General features: G+C 39.2%; 2 protein-coding genes across 2 annotated transcripts in view; one reads left to right on the top strand and one right to left on the bottom strand.

Annotated features, from left to right (window-relative positions):
- Nucleotides 1-1,904, bottom strand: part of tbl1x (transducin beta like 1 X-linked) — a 31,917-nt gene extending 30,013 nt beyond the window's left edge. Inside the window, exon 1 of the mRNA XM_084725008.1 lies at nt 1,373-1,904. The gene's annotated coding sequence lies outside the window, so the exon portion shown is untranslated. The remainder of the gene's footprint in view (nt 1-1,372) is intronic.
- Nucleotides 1,905-20,940: 19,036 nt separating this feature from the next.
- The window catches only part of anos1 (anosmin 1), a 64,099-nt gene continuing 62,275 nt past the window's right edge, over nt 20,941-22,764 (top strand). Inside the window, exon 1 of the mRNA XM_084725007.1 lies at nt 20,941-21,192. Within this exon, the coding sequence (XP_084581133.1) occupies nt 21,001-21,192 (192 nt within the window). The 5' untranslated portion in view covers nt 20,941-21,000. The remainder of the gene's footprint in view (nt 21,193-22,764) is intronic.

Raw genomic sequence — 22,764 nt, 5'->3', positions numbered from 1 at the left:
AGCTTTTGGACGGAGAAACTCATGATGTCTCGTACGCAACAGTGAGGTGTGTAGTCTTTCTAATTACGTATCTTAACAGTTTTACGACAAATAGCAACTTTCTTGACTTGTAAAACGATCTTTTAAATTGACAAACATCTAGGGTGGGATGATTTGGTAAAAGAAAATCAGATTGCAATTATTTTGACAGAAATTGCGATATGCGATACGATTAGTGGAAATGATCAGTTTTGCATTACACTTTTCACGTTTTCTAAAAAAAAAAAAAAAAAAAAAATTAAAAGTATGATATTTATTGAAGTCTGTGCCAAACATACATGCTTTCTTTCATCTGGACAGCCACATATTTTTTTGGCCAGTTTATCTAAGCAGCACTACAGCACCTGAATGCTGATTTCTTATACATATTTCCTTTTTCAAAAAAAAAAACAAAAAAACTGCGATGTGGCTTGGCAATTTGGATACTGCACTTAGCCATATTGCAATTTTATTGCAATTAATTGTGCAGCCCTACAAACATGTGTAATTCGTGGCACAATTCAAACAGGGTCAAAAAATATTTGTCTCACCATTCACTACAATACATATTTTTTGGAGGGGGGGTGCCTCTCTGAAATTAGAGATTTTTTTCTCAGAAAAAATGGCTCAAAACGATTAATCGCTTCTAAAAATAGTTGTTGATTTATTCAATAGATGACAACTAATCGATTAAGCTCTATTTCTTGAGATATTTTGGTGTCTCTGACAGCTGCTTACAGCTGAACTAGTCAAGAAACAGCATAACATTGTAGCAGTACAGTAACATGAACTGTCCCTTGAAAACTGGTGGCAATGTCTACTACAGTTGAATGCCGCCCCCCCACCCCCCCACCCACTCATGCTTCCTAAGTCTGCATGGAAATATAAATATGTATCATTCATATTTAATAAAATGACTGATGCAACTACATGTGGTGGAGGTTTATGTGCTATTAAGGGCCAAGTAGGTACCCTCGTAATTCACCAAAATGGGACAACCTTCAACCTCTAAAACTTATTGTATTATGTGAAGTAGTCCACAGCTCAGCTACTAAAGCTTGATGTGAGTGCGAAAAACACACAGTATCAGAAAAGTAGGTTGTTTGGCTAAGAAGTAACACCGACAGAGAGGAAATTAGAAGACACAAGCAGGAATTTCAACACACGTGTGGAGTCAAGGGGTGACTGAGCTGTGTGCCGGCAACCTCATAATCAACGCCATAATCACCCAATTCTGAAAGTCATTATCCTCTTCGCATATATAACTAACCCACACACAAACACAGAAGCAGCCGTAAAAACCCAAGCCACTCGACTTTTTTTTTTTTTTTTTTTTTTTTTTAAACTGGCTTACCTTTTATTGTGAGAGTGAACTCGTGGTGTCCGCCGCCACCTCTTCCTCTTCCACAAGGAGAACCTCCAACTTCAGCAAGCCAGCAACGACTTTCCTCGCATTTTGCCTACCGTCATATTTCAAGTTCCGACCGCCGCCGCGTCCTATGACTCACTGTCGGCTAATTTGATGGGCTAACAATGCGTATTTCGCTCAGACACACTCACAACTGGCGGTAAAGTTGAAAAAAAAAAAAATAGGCGAGTTTGTGTGGCTGGGGCTGCAGGCTACTCTGTGGAGTTTCACCGTTCACTGAGAACAGTAACATAAAGAGACAGCAGCAGGCGCTGATCGGCAGGCAGCGGGAGAGAGACGTTCACAGAGAATAGGAGAGAGAGAGGAGTGGTAGTGTTGGGGGATGACGGCTAACTGACCTTAAACCTGAATAATGAAACGACCTAGCGTATAGCTTAATTAATTAACTCACTAATTGTTTCATATCTTGTATATCTCACTGCCTAAATTGGCTAGATCACTGGCTGCGAATACCAGGTTAATATGAACATCTATCTGTCTCTACAGAGGGAGTAACGTACATCTTACGTTAGGAGATAAACGGTTAATGTCGTCATTAGAACGTTTCAACGGCTGTGAGCCGGTACTACAAGGCTACTGTATATGTGTGTATTGTATGTGCTGTAGCTTAAATGCTATATAGCGTGGCTCACATTTGACTCAAAATACACGCTTGCTCGCACAACGTGTACCGTTAAAATAGCACACTCTCGAAAAACCGCGCTAAAGTGTGTTATTACTTTGATATTTTGTGTTTAGTACAGGCAGAGGGCTGAGTCTCACAGGCTACAGTCGACCATGTAGCCTATCTGGCCTCCGAGCTGCCTCCCCTCCCCCACACTCCACTATTTTTCGCCTGCCTGGTCACACAGCGGTTGATTAATTCTCCTTTCGCCTTGCTCAGTCATTCAGATTTGGAAAGTAAATAACAAGTTGACATCATTACGGCTCTACACTGGTGTGACACATTCCTTTGGTTACCGTACACACGCTAGTAAGTGCGCAGCACATATTCTAAAGCCACAACAGTGCTCCAGCTGCACTTGCAGTGTATTGTGCCGTGTGTTTTAAGTTGCAGAGCCTTTGTATGAGAATGTAGGTGTAAAGCGTTGTATCCTAAAATAAAATTATTAAAAACAGAGTTTGGTAGAAAAATTATTGATTGTAAATAGGCTCCTAACAACCATCTAGGGCACTGTAATGCCCAGTTTACTTTTTAAGTAAGAATTTAGAGGTTTTGTTAACCAGTAAGAGAATTAATATTTTTAAGTAAAAGTGTACATGTGATGTGTTTACAGACTGATTTTGGTGTTTTTAGAATTGTTTAATCTGACTATTTTCAGGCTAATACAAACAAAGAAATATAGGATTATCCACATCTGTTTTCTTTTCCTGCAAGTGTGGAGAAGGCTTTGAAGCAATGTTTAGACTTTCTTGTTTAGAAGTAACATTAATAGAAAATATTTCTGTTAAATGCACAGTATGCAGGATCCCCACCACCCCCAAAAGAACAATGCATAGCTCTACCTATTACCCACCAGAAATGCGCATCCACAAAGACCTCACCGTCTGTCTGTACCTTCTTATTTTCTCATTATTTTGCTGTGCTTGGGACACTTGACCCACCTAAAACAGAAGTATTTGGCGTAGTGGGAATGAGACTCAACAATTTGTGGCGCTTTCACAAACAGCAAATTGGCAAATCCTTCTTATTCTCGCTTTAACCAACTTCATAAAATAAGAAAAATCTATTTTAGACACTTTAATTTCAGTGCGTGTTGTAACTCTCACAAGATGGGTAGAGGTTGTGTCAGCGGAGTTGGATTTAAGACTTTACCTTTTCTAAAATCACAGCTAAAACCCTGATTATAAACTTAAATGTCACAATGTTCGATTCAAAATTGAAAAACTGCAACAGAAGACCATAGGAGAACAATCTTAAAAAAGAAAGTCTATGATTATTTATACATCACAGCAAGAGCAGTATTGATATCACTATCTCACCTTTATACTCAGGGAGATAAGAAATATTTGAAGGTGTGATGAGGTCTTTGAGGTCAATAATGAGTAGCGCAGCAAAGGAAGTCCCTACTGGAAAATGACAGGATTATTACATTGATTTTTCATAAAGTAAAGAAGTAGGTTACCTAACTCTCTCTGTGGACAAAGGATTTAAAAGTTAGTTTTGCAAGTCAAGAAAGTTGCAGTTTGTCATAAAACTGTTGACAAATAAGACTATGAAGATACGGTTTTCTCTCTCTACAAGCTAACATGAACAAAAAATCATATGCCAATACCTATGTGTACAAGCAACACGTCTCACCCGTTCTTTCACTTCCCGGTTAATAAAAGGACCAGGAGTCAAAGGATAAAACACTTAAGATAAGATAAAGTTACAGGGGACAGAATTGTTGGTTTTGTGTGAGACAAGAGACGTAGTTCCCTGATAGACCTTCTCTATCAACACGGAACTGGCCCTGTTCCAGTTCAAGCGTCACCAAATGGTTCAGAACCCGACAAATTGGTTCTCAGCCAGAACCAAAAAATAACGGAATGAACGGAACTTTTTCAAGAACCAGAGCCAATTTGGTGGAAAATGGCCATGAGCGGTTTTACACAAACCTGAATGTTACTACAACAAACCTATGACCAACTGCAACTTTTTTGAGTATAAGAATTATCTTTTAAATTGACAAACATATGTGTAATTTATGGCACAGTTCAAATAGGATCAAAAACTGGTTTGTCCCCCATCATTGACTACCATTTTCCAGTCCCATAGGGCACACCAGAGGGACTCCAGCTCCCAATGATCAAGACCAAGAAATACACCGCATAATGTTTGCAGAAGATTTCTGTCCTACAACTTAAAGGACCAGTGTGTAGGATTTAGTGGCATCTAGCAGTGACCCTCCAGATTGCAACAACCTGCCTCATCCTCCCCTTTCAAGAGGGTGGTGGCTGCAAAAGTCACAAAAATGCAAAAAGCCCTCTCTAGAGCCAGTGTTTGGTTTAACAGTGTTTGGAAGCATTACAGTGCAGCATGGATAGTGCTCAGTCTAAGGTAATGAAAACACAACAATTCTTATTTTCTTCTTATTACACACTAATTAAAACATATTTGTAAATATTACATTCAATTTCTACCATAGTTTGCCAATTAATGCCCCTAAATCTTACACACCAGACCTGTAAAGAATAGGACAGCTCAGCCCCAAGCCCCTTCATTCCTACTGTAGTCTAAATCTTTAAAGCGGATAAAAACAGAACGTTTTTTTTTTTTTTAGTGAACACTTCTCAAATACAAGTATAAGTAACAGCTTTTCAGCTGCGGATTAATGTAAATTTGGTGCTCTGTTGAGTATTTATGGCACCAAGATGATGTATGGGGGAATGACTCAGAATAAACTACAGTGCCCGCTGGAAAAAGTCACCCAGTGCAACAGTGTGGCTCAATGATGTTTTTATTAGTCATTGTGGGTCTGTGGCATAGAAGAATAACCTCTACCAGGCTTTGACTACACAAGTAATACTAGTGGGACAAAAGCGTTCACGAGATTTGAACGAGACAAATAATGAATATCACTGATGCACTTCATGTAATATTAAATCTATTTTTTTTAAATTTTCCTGCACCTCAAGTCTTTGCCTGTTGACTTATTTGGTTCTGTCCATAATAATCACATGAGGCAGTTACAGTACATTTAGGAATTCTAGCTATGTTAGCTTTTATATTCTGAATGGGAGACAATAGGAATAAACTCACACATTTCACAGAGGTCAGCTCAGCTCGTCTCCAATGTTCAGATTTTGTAGGATCATATGTTACAATGAGAGCTGTCTTTTCGAGGAAACTATGTTTGATGAGAGCAGATAAATAGATATGTTAGCTCAGCTCTTCAGCCTGCCAGTTTCAGAGCCTCTTCGTGACAGTAAATTGGTGTATAAAGTTCAATAAGGAAGTGAAACACCTCATTTCCAGAAAATGGCAAATTGGATTTTTTTTTCTTTCTCCATTCAGACATCCGGCCCTGTATTCAAATATGACCCATCTGCATTTTAAAACATACGGTATGTTCCTCAGTCTATATGCTTTGATGTGGTATGGTGTAGGAGCTGCAGATTGACGGTGTGCATATGATCTGGTGTTCATCTTAAATTATACTTAAGTTCATGATTTGGCCTCATTAAAAACATTTGCAGTGTTTGGAACAAGTAATTCACAAAGTGGCTGAGAGTCACCATTTGTGAAATTGTCACTGTCTGTCAAGCATCGTGAAACTGTATCAGGGAAAAGGAACAATGATTACACACTTACCAACACCGAAAGACACAACAAGAAATCTGCTCAACAACAATACAAATTTGAGCTTCCCCAAAATAGCAATTACTTTTAGCAGCATTTTATTTTATAATATGGTGTTCCTGTTAATTTATTCATTTGTATATATGTACATTTACATTTGATGAAACTTTGAACATAATTTGTAGGATGTATACATAATAGTGCTGCTCTGAATTGCACTTCCATTACCACTTTTAACGTGCCGAGCTGTTTCGAGTCGCGTCTGAGATGGACCTTCTCTGTAGTGGGGACAAACCGAGCCCAACCCACCTCTAAGTGGGCTGCGGTGACGTCTTGCCCACCACAGCCAAAGTGTGACGACGTGCCTCTGTGCTTTAAGACTCAACCCATGTCCACATGGGACAACTGAAAAAGACGTTTTTTGAAAGTGTCTGTGTGTTCAGCTCTCGGTACTTTTGTAACTTCTAACTGAATCTGTGTGGTCTGAGGTTTAGTTTCTCTCCTGCATCTCTGTTTACATTCAGGTATCTGCTTTATTTAACTGTTTCTTGTTCGCTCTCAGCCATATAGGAACCGTGTTCAGTTACCATTGAAGAAAACCCAGCATCTCCTGAGTTTATACCCAGGTACGGTATGAAGCAACCATGCTTATTATGAATTATTTTGAGACGACTAGTTATGGCAGTAGGGACTGGGGTCTTGGTGAGGCCTACGCCGTGGTGAGCGGGTCCTACAAACATTAGGTTTTGCAGGGCAACTGATTCCTTCTGCTGCAGTTCAAACTTTTGGCTTTGGTGGGAGGAATTTAGTGGGGTGATTAGTGTGGTGGCAGAGAGAGAAAGAAGGAAGCATTTGATTTGGTTTATGCAGGTTTTGCCTGCTGCAGCTTTAATACAGATGCTCGGATAAAGATTAACACGGATTCTCATTAACAACATCACTTAGGATTTTAGAAGTTATAATCATCATGCCAACCCTGTCACGCTCTGCTGCAAACTGGCCAAAGTTACAGTCTGATGAAGTCAGAAGGAAAACATCATCTGCAAATAGTAGATATGCAGAGAAATTCTGAAGGTCTGCTGTACAGCTTTGTAGCTGTTTCTCCCTGAAAAAATACTGCCCTGATATCATTGTTTTCATTTATTGAAATAACCAAATATATCTGCTTGATCCAGCTGTAAACCCTTGAACTACCTCTCCTCACACAAACAGCAGCAGTAATGTCATGCTTATATTATCCAGACATTTGAGCCTGTGCTAATAAAAACAGAGACCAAACCTAAAAGTGGTTCACTTATTTTCTTTCTATTACATCAGCCGTGTGCCATTTTAAAACCACTGGAGGTGCATCAGCACTGCACTATGAGAGCCACGCTTGTGCTGCGTGATTGCTCAAAAACACAAGACAGTTGCCTCTAAACCCTGCACGCTGCCTTCTGCACATCTATTACATGCTGTATGGTAGGAGCGCTTCCTGCCATAGAGCTGGGGCTGACCTCCTAACAAAGAACAGGTTCAATCTGCCTCCCCTCCCCCAACCCGGGAAGCTGATGAGGGTCACATGACCTTTCTAGACAGCACTGAGGAGCAGTGGTAATATGTATGGGTGGGGGAAGGGTGCTGCGAGTCACACGACTCTTGTTGTGTCGTTATTAGGCCGGGGAAGCGCATGGAAAGCTCAGTCTGTAGCAGAGGGAATATCCAGCGAGGTATCTATTCCTCATTGTGCTCTGGTGTCCATTGACATATTGGATTTAGCTCCCTAAGCCCCGCTGCTTTATTTACACTGTAAAGAGAATAGGAGCATGGGGGCCGGGCCGACAGAGCCTGTCTGGAGGAAAAGGCTTCACTATTTCTGTGTGTGTGTGTGTACACATATGAGCTTGTGGCAGTAGGGAGAAAAAGCAAGCCGTGTGTACTCACTGTACAACACCACCCCCACTGTCTTCCTCCCCTCCCCCTCTGCAGCCATCCACACTGGCTAGAGATGCAGAAGGCTTTCTGTGGTACACTGTTATGTCATAGTCTACAGACCTATTTTCCACACAGTGAAAAATAAAGCAGAATAAATGAAAAAAAACATCTCTGTTTCTGGTTGCAAATGTTTTGTTTTCACATTGGCAAAGAAAAGTAGCTGTAGCTTGAAAAATGGAGCTCCGTTGAACTATACAGCTGCTGCAAACATGCTGTTTATACAGTGTATCACTCTTGTTCAATGTGTGGTGATCATTGTCTCAAGAGCATTTGAGTGTTTAATTTTTTTTTTGGCACTTTAGGAAGCACCCCCTCCTCCCATAATCAAATTCCTTTGACAGGCCGGGGGGAGGGAGAGAAGGCGGGAAAAGCAGACAGATGTCATAGATTCAAGGGTCGAGGACAGAGGTCAAGGGTTGGTGACCTGGGCATCCAACAGACTCGCCTTCCCTTTCCTCCCCCTCCAGCATAATGGCAGTCATTGACTTTACAATGCTTTTTTTTTTTTTTTTACAGTGACATTTAAATCTTTTAGTTACACAGTTTGAAATTCCCTGTTGAACTCTAGACTGCTTAGAAGCTGCATGTTCTCCAGTTTAGATTTAAGATATTTTCCTCTTTAGTTTTTGGGTGTTAAAATGCTCCACATTGAAATATTAATGGGCTAAAAATTCTATGGAACATTAACAGAACAGCATTTGTTTGTTTTAGGGAATTCACTACCTTGCTTAGAATTAGTGGAGAAGATTGATACCACTCTTATATTTGTATGATAAATACAGTATGTAGCTTGAACTAAGCACCAGGGGAAACAAGCAGCTTAAAGCTACATTTATAGTAATATGTGTTCATTTTAAAACACTCACCCAACACAGACATTTTGTCCTCCTTTGGTGACTCATACAGACTCAGAACGCATGGTGACACATCACATTGTAAATTGTAATACAAATCGTAACGCATTACATTGCTTCATATCACACTGTAATGTACCTATAGTAACCCAAAACATGATGTTTTTGTAAACTTAACCGAGTTGTTTGGGTGCGTAAAACCACCAAATCTGCAACTGTTTCAGAATATTGATCATAATTAAATAGTGCGTGAGAATGTGTTGGTTTACGCCTAGCATCCGTCCTCAGGTGCTCTCAATTCCCTAAAAGACTGACTTCATTTTGGTATGCAAAATACAGGATTGCATTTTAAAGACTTTTGAAAGTGATCAAGAAGACACCCATGTTCGCTTTCTGATTAGGTCTTATCAGTCATGATGTGTTTCCCCAACTGGTCACACCACTATCAAGTGGCCCTTTTCCAGAATAAAACAAACAGCATCAGCCTTGACTACCAGCAGTTATTAATGACCTTGTCGTGCAGTTAAATTCTGCAGTGCTGTCTTTCATTTGTTAGTATTTCCTGCAGCTAAGCAACCAACCACAGAGTAAACAATCTACTTCCTGTTAATGTGGGTTTAGTCACGTTCACTGAATAACTTCCCCGCTCTCTGATGTAAGTGTTTTCCGAAACGTTATATCAACTCGCAACAGCTAGCAGGAAATGTACCGTTACCTTAAATAAATCACAGATTTCTCTGCGTTTGAACATGGTTGGAAACATTTGGGAAACCGTTTGTTAATACTATTGCCACCGTGGCCCAATAAATGGCACTCTGGAGCCCACTGGTTGAGAATGGCCGCCCCACTTCATTTTAAAAAACAATCAATCTTGTGTCAAGGCCTTGAAGGGAACATTAGCTAGCTAACAGTGGCATGACGTGAAATTCAAATGTAACTGGTTTTTGAAAATGCCTTTATTTGAATTCTTGAGCATACTTACGTGAGAGAAATTTACTAGCTTTGTATATCACCAAAATTAATCGTGAACTTTAATCACACCAGATGGCAGGTCCACTGGCTCCGGGGCCCACTAGATGGCGCTCTGAGGCCCACAAGCTGGCTGTGGTCCACTGGTTGAGAGTGGCTGTATTACATCATACAATGTGGACATATCTGGACAGTGTGTTACAAATGGTTGATGTTAAAGCAGAATGGTTGTGTACAGCACAAATGCCTGGGATGGGTTTCCATGGAGACCATTGTATGAGTTGCCATCCTGAGATGTTATGCAGTATGGAAAGTACTCCTGCTGGGTATCACAATGTATTCAATTAGTAATTTAATTAGATGGCATGATGGTGGAGTGCAATAAATCCTTGATATGCAAAAAATCTAAAATCATCTCATCTTCCCGTCTTACTGATAATAAAATCATCCACTTTGATCTGTTACACTAATATGTCTAGCATGTTAGAGGGAAGTGAAATGGACTATGCAAGTAGATGTTGTCCAAATGTCTATGCCTAAAACAAGTGATTATGTTATGTGTTTGCCTTACATTAAAGCTGAATGTATTTCCTGGATTTCAAAATAAATCTACAGAAACCAGGGTGGTGAGCTTTGCTGAAAATATAGGGCGGGGTTATTTCAGTGTACAACATTCCTACTGTATGATTTGTAGCCAGGAGAATCTCACACGGGCTGTGATCTCCCAGTGACATTGTATTGTTAGCTCAGAGGCTGGGGGATGGGCATGTCTGCCATGAAGTGGATCACTGGTTTCAGCCTGCTGCTTTGTCATAGCAACATAATGCTGTGTAATGGGCCTCCACTCAGCAAGACACCCAATACAATGTTGTGACATGTCACTCTACATAATCACTCCCCTGACCTCCAAGTTCAGGAGATGACATTTGTATGAGGCTGTCATGGTTCTCCGTGTTCCCTCTGGAAATGAAAAGGAGCATGGAGGTTTACATGTGGCTGAGAAGCATGGGATTGTGTAACAGACAGGAAAGAACAAAGTGTGTTATCACACATGCTGATAAAAGTCATTCACACGGAGATGTCGGGCACCTCGTGATCTGATGTGTAAAATGATTCAGAGGGCATTACCACCTCTTAACATTTACCTACCAAATTAGGTTATAAAACATGGATAAATCCAGCCTCATTGTGTAAGAGCTGCGTGTGTGTGTGTGTCGAAGTGTGTAATATCATTTGAATGTGTTAGTGTATGTGCGTGCACGTGTGCGTGCCAGGCACAGAGAGAGAGAGACAGAGAGAGATTACATTGAGTTTCAAAATGTGTTCTATTTTCCATCATATCTGATAATTGTTTGCCTCAGACGAGAGAACAAAATCCTCCTGATAAATTCCCCATTGTTGGGTATTAATGCTGGATCATCTCCTGGAAAATAATGTGAGAAAAGAGAGAGGGAGGGAGAGGTGTCAGAGCACTTGTCTGGACTCAAAACTTCCCTGTGGACACATTGCCATCTAGTGGTGCAAAATGGTACACTCCCTATTAATAAGCACTGGGGCCGTCCTCATTTGGATCACACGTTCTCTGTCTTCATAATGTGAATAGATGAGTTTAAATCAGAGCTGTTTCGTAACTCCATCTTGCCCGTCTCCTCTGTTTCTATTCTGTCCAATCTAAAAATAAACACGGAATAAAGAGATCATAAAAATGTGGTATCATTCAGCCTGCTAACAACCACTGAGGGACACTCGGCTGTCAGTCAACCATCACTGTCTAAACTGAAACCAAAATGTAACTTTACCTCTGTGTGGGTGGTTTATATGTGAATAACAGCTTGTGCTGGACTGTCATCCCCCACCATTGCACAACGCTGCATTGTTTTGGGATGAAAGGGTGAAAGAAGAAAAATATTTCATTCAGGACACTTATTTGGATTAGACGCCAAGTAGTTTTTTTCCAACCTCCAACAGGGCAAATATTTTCACAGGGAATGTTAGAAATTCTTGTGAACACACCAGAATAGACCTGAAATTATGAATAGACAAAAGAAGGACTGTAGAACTGAACGGTTTTATCAGTGAGACTTGTCTATATTTAGAGAGAAAAATATACACATAGGGGAGACTAGGGTCAATTGTAACATTTTTCCTTCCTCTTTCCTTCATAAGTTACATACTACCTGAAATACACAAGTCATCTTTTGATATACGAAACATAAATATGTGCACACATTAATAATACAAATGTATATTTCCACTAATAAGGACAATACTGTAATATTGAAATTAATGCAAGAAGTCAGAGTGTAACAGTTGCCTCCTGTAACACAGAAAAGTCATATTAACCCACTGTAAGTCCAATAAAAGCTTACCTCAAAGTAATCACATTACTGGTGTCGTATCTAATAATGGTACTTAAGATTTTTTGTATGTTGCTCAAATTCTTTTAGATGTCAGGTATGAACTGAAGGCAAAAGTCTTTTATTTTGGAAGAAGATTTCGTGACTATTCTAGTGGTAACCAGATTGTTATTTATTTGAACGGAGCTGGTTAGGGCAGGGCCTTTGTGTGCGGAGTTTGCATGTTCTCCCCGTGTCTGTGTGGGTTCTCTCCGGGTTCTCCAGCTTACTCCCACAGTCCAAAGACATGCATGCTAGATTAATTGGTGACTCTAAATTGCTCGTAGGTGTGAGTGGTTGTCTGTCTCTATGTGTCAGCCCTGCGATGAACTGGCGACTTGTCCAGGGTGAACCCCGCCTCTTGCCCAATGTCAGTTGGGATAGGCTCCAGCCCCCCGCGACCCTTCGGGAATAAGTGGTTACAGGAAATGGATGGATGGAAGTTCCCTTTTCAGCAGAAAAGCATATCTACACAGACAAACAAAGTGCTTACATTGGGCCACCTGTGACACCTGTAACAGTGTTACATCTGACCCTTCCTAAGCCCCCCACCTTTTGAAAACTCAGTCTAATTTCCCGGTATCTGTACTTAGATATGCTATGTGCTAGGCCCATCAATGTTGAAAAGAAAATCAAATTCTGAGGATGGTTAAAAGATGTTACTGGGTGACCTGTAAGAGCAAAAATAGTCACATTTTAATAAGTTTATGTAAAAAAAATCTAATCCATATCAATTATTAATCTATATTGAACAATGTTAGCACAACACTAGCTAACCAGCTAATCTACATCAATCATTAGCTAGCTAGTTACATCTGACAGCTAATGTTAGCAAAACACAGGCTGACTAGCTACCTTATCTGCATAAATTGTTAGCCTGCAAGTTATCTAGTGTTTTGCTAATATTTGCTAACAAAAGAACAAAACATCTTTTATTCATCTTAAAATTTGGCTTTCTTTTCAACATAGATGAGCCTAGAGACTAGCATATCTAAGTACAGGAAAAAGGAGAGTTGACCGAGGTTGACCAGTACCAGTTGACTCAACTGGTACTGGTCAAAGCAAAAAGGGACAGGACTTAGGAAGGACGAATTGCCTCTGATCTTGCGGTGCTTTAAGTGCTTTAAGCTTTAATGCTTGCCAACAATAACTATATTACCATAGGTTGTTCATGTCAACCTATGTCCCAACCTTGTTAATTAGTCTGTCGTCCTCCCTGTTTACTGCTTTGATGGGGGGAAACAGAAACACCAATGATGTCAGCATTGATTTCGTCCATTGTAAGTGTCATCACTGTATTACAATTGCCTACTGTTACAATTGGCCCCAGTCACCCCTACTGTATTTTATCAGACATCTACCTATACTTCACTTGAAAGGACAGTAGTGCACAGACATCATAGGCAAAACTCAAAATTAAAGTTCAACATCAAGTGATTGCTGTACAGATAGCACATCCAAATCCAAATTAGGAAGCATACTGTTAATCAACATTAGTCCCTCTTTCATCTGCAGAGATGCACACAACATTTCTTTTAAGCTATCCTCCCTGTGGCTTACATCAATACTAAAAAAAAATAAATAAATCTGCTAATGGAGAGGAATAATTAACATGCTCACCATGCAAACCAGCCTGCTCCAGTTATCTCAAATAAAATGACAGGAATATGACTGAACTTTTCAGTATGCTGCCTTTATTTGAAGCCCGCTAGTGAAACTGTGTCTTGCCACAGCATGTTATTTGACACAGAAAACAAGGAACAAAAGGGAAAGAACAGCGATTTCTCAACTTGGCATGTGATGAAAGGTGTTTAATCAAACACCACCGCCATGTGTACTGAGTGAAGATTTCAGTGTTTACCACCTTTACCTGGTGGATGTCATTTGTAGAAGATATATCTGTTGCAATGATGTCATTGTTGTAGCTTGTTCTGAGATAGATCTCATGTTTTGTGCATAACATTGGCTGCTGATTTGCCCGAAGCGGTTCTCTTAGTTTTATATCACTCTGGAAATTTAATTTATATTGAATCATAGCCTGTGCAGATTAAGTAGTGATAATGTCAGCTGTGGAGGAATTATAGACTCAGTTTTAGCTGGCATCAAATGGGAGATCTTTGAACTTTTTGTCTCATCTGTTAGCGGGTATCAACCTGTTCTGTAGCAGGTGTTAAACCTCTGAAAACAATACTTACAATACTACCCATGTCTTGATGTTCTTTAATTTTACCAATAAATGATTTTATTGTATGTATGATTTTATAACATTACATAGAAGTAGTGGTTTGAAGGCCAAAAGTTAACTCTCTAAGTTATATAATGGAGCCATGAGTTTGGCTTTGGATCACTGAATGTAACATTAATGTTAACAGGAAGCCTTTTTGATTTTTATTTTAATTGGCTTGTGTGTTTTCCTTTGACTGAAAGGCAGGAACTGCACCAGTTTGTGGGATGAAGACCTGTGGCGCTGCATGTCTATTATTGTTCACTATTATACCACGGGTGTCTAATTATAGTTAAAAGTGGGGGTGCAAGATTAATGACAGGTAAGGGAGGGTGTGGTAAGATTATTTTATGTAGTGGTGGCAAAACATTAGAATGAAACTATCCAAAATATTGCACCAAACACACTCTAAGAAATAATACATATTAAATATTCCTTACATGTGTGTAAAAGCGCATAAATCAAGCAACGCAAGATGAAGATGTTGATGGTCTTCTTGTCCATTCAGCATCGGTATAATCCATGAAGACAAACTGTGTTTCAGTACTTACTAGTGCTTAATGTTTTGTATTATGATTATGATTATTATCAGAATTATAAGTATCATTAGCTGTTTTTGATCTAAACTAGCTCAAATGTTTAAAAATAACAAAGTTAAATGATCAAATAGTGAGGATTAAAAAGCACACGTTTGCTCCACTTGCTCCATTGCTCAGGCGTCTATGTACCATACCATGACGCAATAAAACTGCTGGCTTTATTTACATTCAGTTAGTGATTTATAGGATTAAAGACACTTTTAGACTTGCAGCCTTGTTTTAAAACATGTATTTTTATTGTTATGACATTGTTTGTTTCTGTTATTACTGTATTGTTCAAATCACACAATAAATTGTCTGTTTTTTGAGCAGTTATGTCTGTAGTTGTCCTTTTTCTTATTTTACATCGACAGCTGCATAATAATTAGTTTTATGGTAATTAACCATAGTTTGAAATACAGCAACTACTGGATAAGTGTTGCCACTAAGACACCGTTACTTTAACAATAAACATTTTATAGTGCATGATTAAAACAAAGGAACCATCCCTGTTCCATTTCAGAAACAAACAAACTGTAAATAAAGGCAGTCTGACATCCACATTATTATTGCACTCTCAGCGCATAATACTGGGATGATCCATGCTGGAAAACTGCCTCCTTTTGAACTAATCTTCTTTCTGTTTGCTTTTGCTCACAACAAAAGCCGCTCTCCTCTGATCTGGGTGGCCTCTCATCAAAGTTGTGAACTATGGGTCCACCTGCACCTTTAAGGATCAAAGATACTCAAGTGTTTGATCGCCACACACCTACTTTCTCAGGAGCATGCGGGCTGAAAGCTGATACTGGTGTGTTGTCTTCTGGGATGCCTTTTTTTTTTCAGATCATGTGATAGAAACCCACATTTTTGTGGCTCTAGGACTGCAGCCGGTCCCTCGCCACACGCACCAGCATATCCTCCAGTCATCTCTCAGAAAACCGGCTGAAGAGGGAGCAAAGAAGCTGCAGTGTAACCAAGAATGCTCTTGAACAAAACCCCCACATAAACAAGAGAAATCATATGATGGTTGTGAGTAAAATAAAAATATATTCTCAGATCTATCAGAAAAATACCAGTTTCTGGTTAACATTGAACCTGAGGTACTGATTGATTGATTATTGAGGTATTGATCAGTTTTACGCTGATGATTGTGATTTAATTTTGTGATAAACTGAATGGAGATGACAAGACAGTAGAAGTTTAAAATGCATTTTTACATACTTGATTCTGATTGTTCAATTACAGAATTTGAAGGTCTGTTGTTTCTGAAGAACAGACCATTGCGATGGATGCAGTTCTGATCATAGACTCTACAGGAGCAATAAAATCCTTTTAAAATCCATAAAATGTTTTTAAATGAATATTTTCTATCAAGTTGTCATTTTTTTTGGGGGGGGGGGCTAAGTTAACCACGTAATAAGCAGGATCATCCTGTAGGAGTTTATTTCACAATAATAACCTGCTTGCTGTACATTATTCCTTACTTATTACACGACTTTGTTAAATAATCAATTGTGATTGGTCAGTTATGGCATTCTAACGTCTGTTATTTCTGGATAACAGACTGTTGCTATCTCGAACGCACCTATGCTATGGACACAGCTCTTTTGAATTAATATTTTGTGCCAAATAATTTATTTTTTTTTTAAAGTAAGGAGCTCTAATAATAAGTAAGTAATAAGCAGGATAATGTACAGCAAGTGGGTCATTATTACAAAATAAACCCTTCAGGGTGATTTAAGTCCTGCACCGTCCTGTCAGTGTTTATTTCGCAATAATAACCTGGCTTCAGTCTGTTATTTGTGACTGACATGACATGAATAACAGGCCATTGCTTTGGATGACAGCTTGTTGCTATGGACACAATTCTTATTATAGCCTCCGGAGAAGCAATAAAATAATTTTTAAATCAATATTTTGTGTGAAATCATTGGTTATCTAAAAGTAAGATTTTTTTTAATCCTATTTATTAATTCAGGTTTAATATACATATATATATATATATATATACATACATATATTTTGGTCTGTTTAGTTATTTTAAATTGTTAAACATGCCAGTGAAAGTTTACCATTTCAGTGCCCTGCTATCATTTTAGATGATAACGTTTTTTGTTTGACTGGTATATATGTATGGTATGGTATGGTATATCTCCACACTGTTGAAACAAAAAAAGTTGAGGAAAAACACAAAATTTTAAGGCAACTTACTTTAATAGATTCTTGAGATAAACTTGAATCTTAATAGTTAAGTTAGCTTAATAGTTTAAGCTTAATAGTTTAATATTTTTATGTGCAACCATTTAATTGAAATACAATTTTACAGCTTAAGAGTTGACTTGAAATTGTCAGTTTTCTCAGCTTTTTTTTTTTTTTTTTATAGTGCATTACATCACAGTGTTAACCACTTTTCAGGGATCACTGAAAAAATCAGTGTGTTTATGTATATATTCTATATTCTTTATATTATATTCTGTATTAAGAATATTGCTTTATTCACTCTCGATCTTCGGTATCAGCATCGGCCCCAAATATCCAGTATCCGTCAGGCCCTAATGCTTTGTTACGTACACGTTTTGTTAAATCATGGGCGGGTCTATTACATAGATAAACACATGTTGTTAACAGTGACTCATCATAAATAAAGGTGTGAGTTAATGCAGTGACGTGCATTAGAGATGAAATCCAGTCAGACGAGCATGCCGTCTCTAAACGTCTTTACAGTCTGAGTTCACAGTTGGCGGAGGCTTTTCCCAGTCAAAAAAAGCATGGCGTCAGAGAGATGTGTGTCCCACAGCACAGGCTGCAGGAGACATCAGGACCGCACACAGACAGTGTGTTTCCTTCACTGCACACTATAAACCCCCCCCCCCCCCCCCCACCACACATGGCTGTAATAAGCCAACAAATTAAGCCATTATACTGTTTTTAAGGTACACAGACATCCGTGTTTAAATGTTTTAAGAGTAGCAAGGGATCTCTCACCCCAAGTTCCATTGTGTGTCTGAGACCACCAGGGAAACGGACGCACATCCATCTTATCATTAGAGAGCTGTGAGATGATTTGTAATGATACACAGCCATACTTTTGCAGGCCACTGCTCTCATTATACCGATCTGCTTACTCTCACCGAGCAGGACGTTGAGTATTCATGAATGACAGGGGAGCTCGTGTCTGATGGGAGCTTTTAGTTTGATTTTCCCCATCTTGGAGACCGTGTATGTTTTTTAGGATGTGCTAATATGGGCATATTACCATTCCAGCGGGGGCATGGGTCGAACTATTTGGCATGATCTGTAATTGGCCCGCGGCAAGATGGCGACTTTAGCCAAATCTAATGATGGTGTGTAAGTACGTGTGCATTCATTCCCACTCATGCACGCAGTTTAAGAGCAACACCTATAAAAGTTCATTATGCTGCTGCTGTAATGGGGTTCAGGGAAGTACTCCATGAGCTGACAAAAGCAGGAGTGTCTTGTTAACCCCTCGAGGGAACTTTCTAATTAAATAGTGGCTGTTTAGCTCCAATAAATAGCGAGGATTTCAAGCTTTTCCTACATGTCATATTTTCTCCACACCTGAGGCTATGAAACAATGCCAGAAGTTGGGAGTCCATCGTGAGGAATTTAGGCAGGATGGTTTTAATAGTTTTCCAAGTAGAATTGTTTTTCCAAGCTACTGTTAAACTGGGAGGCGAGAGCTGAAGGGAAAAGGGCTTCCCTGGGATGTTGGCAAGCTTCAACAAGGCCATATGTGAAGGTTTGGTACAGAAAACCTGGCTGCTCCACATTTCTGATGAGTTGTGTCATCAGTAGATGGCAGTAGGTCTAACTCAGAGCAGACAGGTGTGTACTTAACTTTCCATTGTACATGATGTTTGGGTATACTGCTGGCGCATTAATGAGTTAAAGGCCCAGTGTGTGAGATTTCCAGGGATTTATTGGCAAAACATGGCAGAAATATTCATAAGTATGTTGTCATTAGTGTATAATCACTCAAAAATAAGAATTGTTGTGTTTTTTTAAAACTTTAGGATGAGACGTTTATTTCTACAGAATGGACAAACCAAACACTGGCTCTAGATAAGGGCTTTCACATTAAGCACAAGTTCTGCGGCCTCCATAATTTTTCCTACATGGGGAAGGGAAGGGTGAAGCAAGTGTTATTCAGTTGATTGCAATCTATAACCTCACCACTGGATGCCACTAAATCCCACACATTGGTTCTTGAATAAATGGAAGCAAGGAATAAACTAAATAGATGAACAAATTTGTATTTTCTTTCCATATTCCATATTCTAAACTGTACGTTGTTTGTTATTTTCCATTCACTAAAACTCCTTAATACAGCGTTATTAAAGTTGCATGCCACTGATTTTAAACATGAAGTAATGTTTACTTATCAGGAGGAGACTTACTCAGACTGTGAAAGCATGTGTGTAATTCTGTAATGTCATCTGTGGCTCTGGAGGGAGATTTCCAGAGTTTAAAACAATAAACCCACTCTTGTCATTGGGGTTATCTCTGACTGGACTTCAGACTTGAGTTGCAAAAGTCAGGATATCTTGTTCTCTGCCACTTCAATTCTGACTATTGCTCCTTTAATCTGTCTCTTGTACGTCCCCCAAATTCATAGATGTGAAATACCAAATCGTTGCAGTAATTCTTTACTGCAAAGGTGTAAGATTCAAAGGGATCTATTGGCAAAAAATGGTAGAAATGGAATATTATATTCAAAAGTACATTTTCAATAGTGTATGAGTGAGTTATTGTGTTTTCATTATCTTAGAATGAGCCTTTAAGATTTACAGAGGGCGTGGGTCCTCCACAACACTGACTCTAGGGTTAGGGTTAGGGTTACAGCCTTTTGGGGGTGTCACAGGCACTGTAGGTTCTCGTACATGCTTGGAAGGGGAGGGTGAGGCAAGGTGGTTGCAATTTGCAAGTCTGTCGGTCATGCACACATGCATATATATATTCATGCAAATTGTGCAACCGCGCAGCAAGGTGCTGGATTGATCTTATGCGGATTAAGGAACCAGTGTGTAGGATTTAGTGGCATCTGGTGGTGAGCCTGCTTATTGCAAACGCATTGTCTCACTCTCCCTCACCCTTCCTGGCCTGCAGGAGAACCGACAGTGGCCATGAAACTTGAAAAGGTTCTCTCTAGAGCCAGTGTCTTGTTTGTCCATTCTGGCCTAATGTTGAAACATGGCAGACTCTAGAAAAAGGAAGAAACTTTACATCACTAGAACTTTGTATGCTGCATACTTTAGTGTCAGTTCTATTGAAGCTTATGTGAGATACAATGTCAATCATGCTATCTGGAGATGAACAACAGATAAAGAAATGTGCACATTCAGAAAAATCAGCAAGTATGCTTTTCTCTGAAGTGAGTTCTTTCTTTTTAAAATTGTCTTTAGAGTTTTAGGGTCTTATAGTGATATAATGTCCTGTCCTTCTTTTTAGTTTCCTGGTGACCTGTGCTCACTGCAGATATAAACAGCTCATTCTAAGGTAACAAAAACATGTTCTTATTTTCAGGTTATTATCCACTAATGAATGAATACATACTGATGAATATTATATTTCATTTCTGCCATTTTGATGCATCTGGCTATTGCAGTTTTGTGATTCTGTAGCAATTCTGAAAACACTGTGTTGTAATATTGGGAAACATTTAAAGATTAGTGGCAGTGGTTCATTTTGCATAAACCCCTTTATAGCAGCGTTGTTATTCCACTGTTCTGGATGCATAGCAAAATAAACTTTTTAAACTCAGATTTTATGCTTTCTTTGGTGTGCTCTTCATACTATGACTGTTTTCCCAAAATCCCAAAAGGAATATATATCACCTTGTTTACAGGATCGCAATGTATTGCATCATGTTGAATCATAACCCCGGTTTCTTGCCAATACACAGCCCTAATTCTTTGAAATATAACTGATATAATATCTATTCAGCTCATCCTATTAAAACTTCTGATTTTAGTGAGTGATTTCCACTGATACAGCCTTGCCTTCCTGCTTGTGGGTCTCCCGTGTGAACAACCTGCTCCTGCCGCGTGCACAGCGTGCAGGACTCTGCAGCAGTCTACCTGCTCCACCACGCTCCTCGCCTCCGTCAGTCACAGCGGGATCGACCAATCAGAGGGCGCCTCGGGCCCGTGGCTCCTCCCCGGTGTATAATTGAAGTTTCTTTAGTTTCTCCGGCGGAGCCCGCACGCAGTATTGTCCGATCCGCGGAGGGATTAAATACACAGCGGCGGGACCATGTTTTCCAGGAGCCTGAGCGTGTGTGTGAGCCTGTGTTTGTGGATTACGGCGCTGCTGAGCCCGGGAAGTGTGTGCGCGAGGAAGCAGGACGACTCTTTCTTCACTGGCAGTATTTACCGAGCAAGATGCGCCTCGAGATGCCTCAGTCTGCACATCACTCGCATCTCTGCTTTCTTCAAGCACTCCCAGGTACGAGCATGTGGAGCACGTCTCCCAACTTCTGTCAGAAAAAAAAAACAGAAATAAACGCGGCGTGCTGTGATTTAATGAATGAATATGTGCCTGTCGGTCCTTCCCTCATAAGTCAAACCTGTTTCTCTTGAGCACCATTGTGAGTAGACAGTGGCAGCAGGTCTCTAATGCTGCACTAATACTTTCTCACTTCTGTCAGGAATAATCAATGGATCTTTTTTTTTAAAACGGAAAAGTGTCAGTTGTTGCAGATTAAAGGATCCATATGAAGTTGCTGGCAAAGTTGCCACACACAGAATACCACTGGTCGCATTTTAATCGATTTAATTAATATACTGCAGGGTTTTTTTTAGCCTGAGACATGATGGACGCCTTTCAAAGGAGCCAGTTTCCATTCATTACTTGTTAATTATTGTAATTAGATATGTGTTAGTACAGATGTGATGGATTTTAATCCTGCAATGATTAAAAGATTAGTTGTCAACTAACTAACTATTTGATGACTGATTAATTAGTCTGGGTAATGCTTTAAGAAAAAAAAAAAAGTCAAAATTTCAGATTTTTGCTTCTCAGTGTGATTTTTTTCCCCTGGTTTCTTGACTCCTGTTGTAAACTGAATGTCTTTGGACTGTGGACAAAACAAATATCATGTTATCTTTGGCTTTTTCTTTTACCATTTTCTGGAATTTTACAGACTAAACAACTAATTGTTTAATCAAGAATATATGTACACACACACACACACACACACACACACTATGTATTATTAATCAACAATGAAAATAATCCTTAGTTGCAGCCCTAGTCATTATATCTGTTGCCCACTTATTTAAGGCATCTGTGTCATCTTGTGTATTAGCAAGATCCTGGTGATTCGATATGTATCACAACTGAGGAGTTACGATTCAGTATATTGTGATATATTGTGATACACTGAGTAAGGCGATATATTACTACTACTTTTTCAATCTAATTTTGAGAAAACTGGTACAGTACAAAGAACACAGCATCATATTCATAAAATGTGAGTTAAAAACTTAACTTTTTATGCAGTCAGGACAGTAGAGATGGGACACAACACAATATTTTGCATGTATCAAGATATCAATACAGTATCATTAAACAAAGCATCGCGATACTCAAGTGTGTCAATATTTTCGTACTCAACTAATTAACATAGTGCACTGCTTTAAGGATTAAGACATCATGGATGCCTTTTAAAGCACCCAGTTTCCATTCATTACTTGCTAATTACTGTAATTAGATGTGAGTTAGTACAAATGTGATGAACTTTACCACTATTATGACTCTATAAACTGCTGTTTTTCTGTGGCCCACTTTTTTTAAAGGCATTTGTACATATGGCTGGACAATATATCAATATTATACTGATAATGTGATATGAGACATGTTAGATTCTGGGTGTAGTTATATGACGATGTGCTGTAAGTATTGTCTTTTCCTGGTTTTATAGGCTGCATTACAGTAAAGTGATGTAATTTTCTAAACTTACCAAACTGGTCTAGCTGTTCTCTCATTTACCTTTAACCACTTTGTCACTTTATCCAC

Source organism: Lutjanus erythropterus, chromosome 8 (assembly GCF_056507025.1).
Source record: "Lutjanus erythropterus isolate fLutEry1 chromosome 8, fLutEry1.hap2, whole genome shotgun sequence".
Classification (NCBI taxonomy): domain Eukaryota; kingdom Metazoa; phylum Chordata; class Actinopteri; order Lutjaniformes; family Lutjanidae; genus Lutjanus; species Lutjanus erythropterus.
This window is presented reverse-complemented; position numbering and strand designations above follow the sequence as displayed.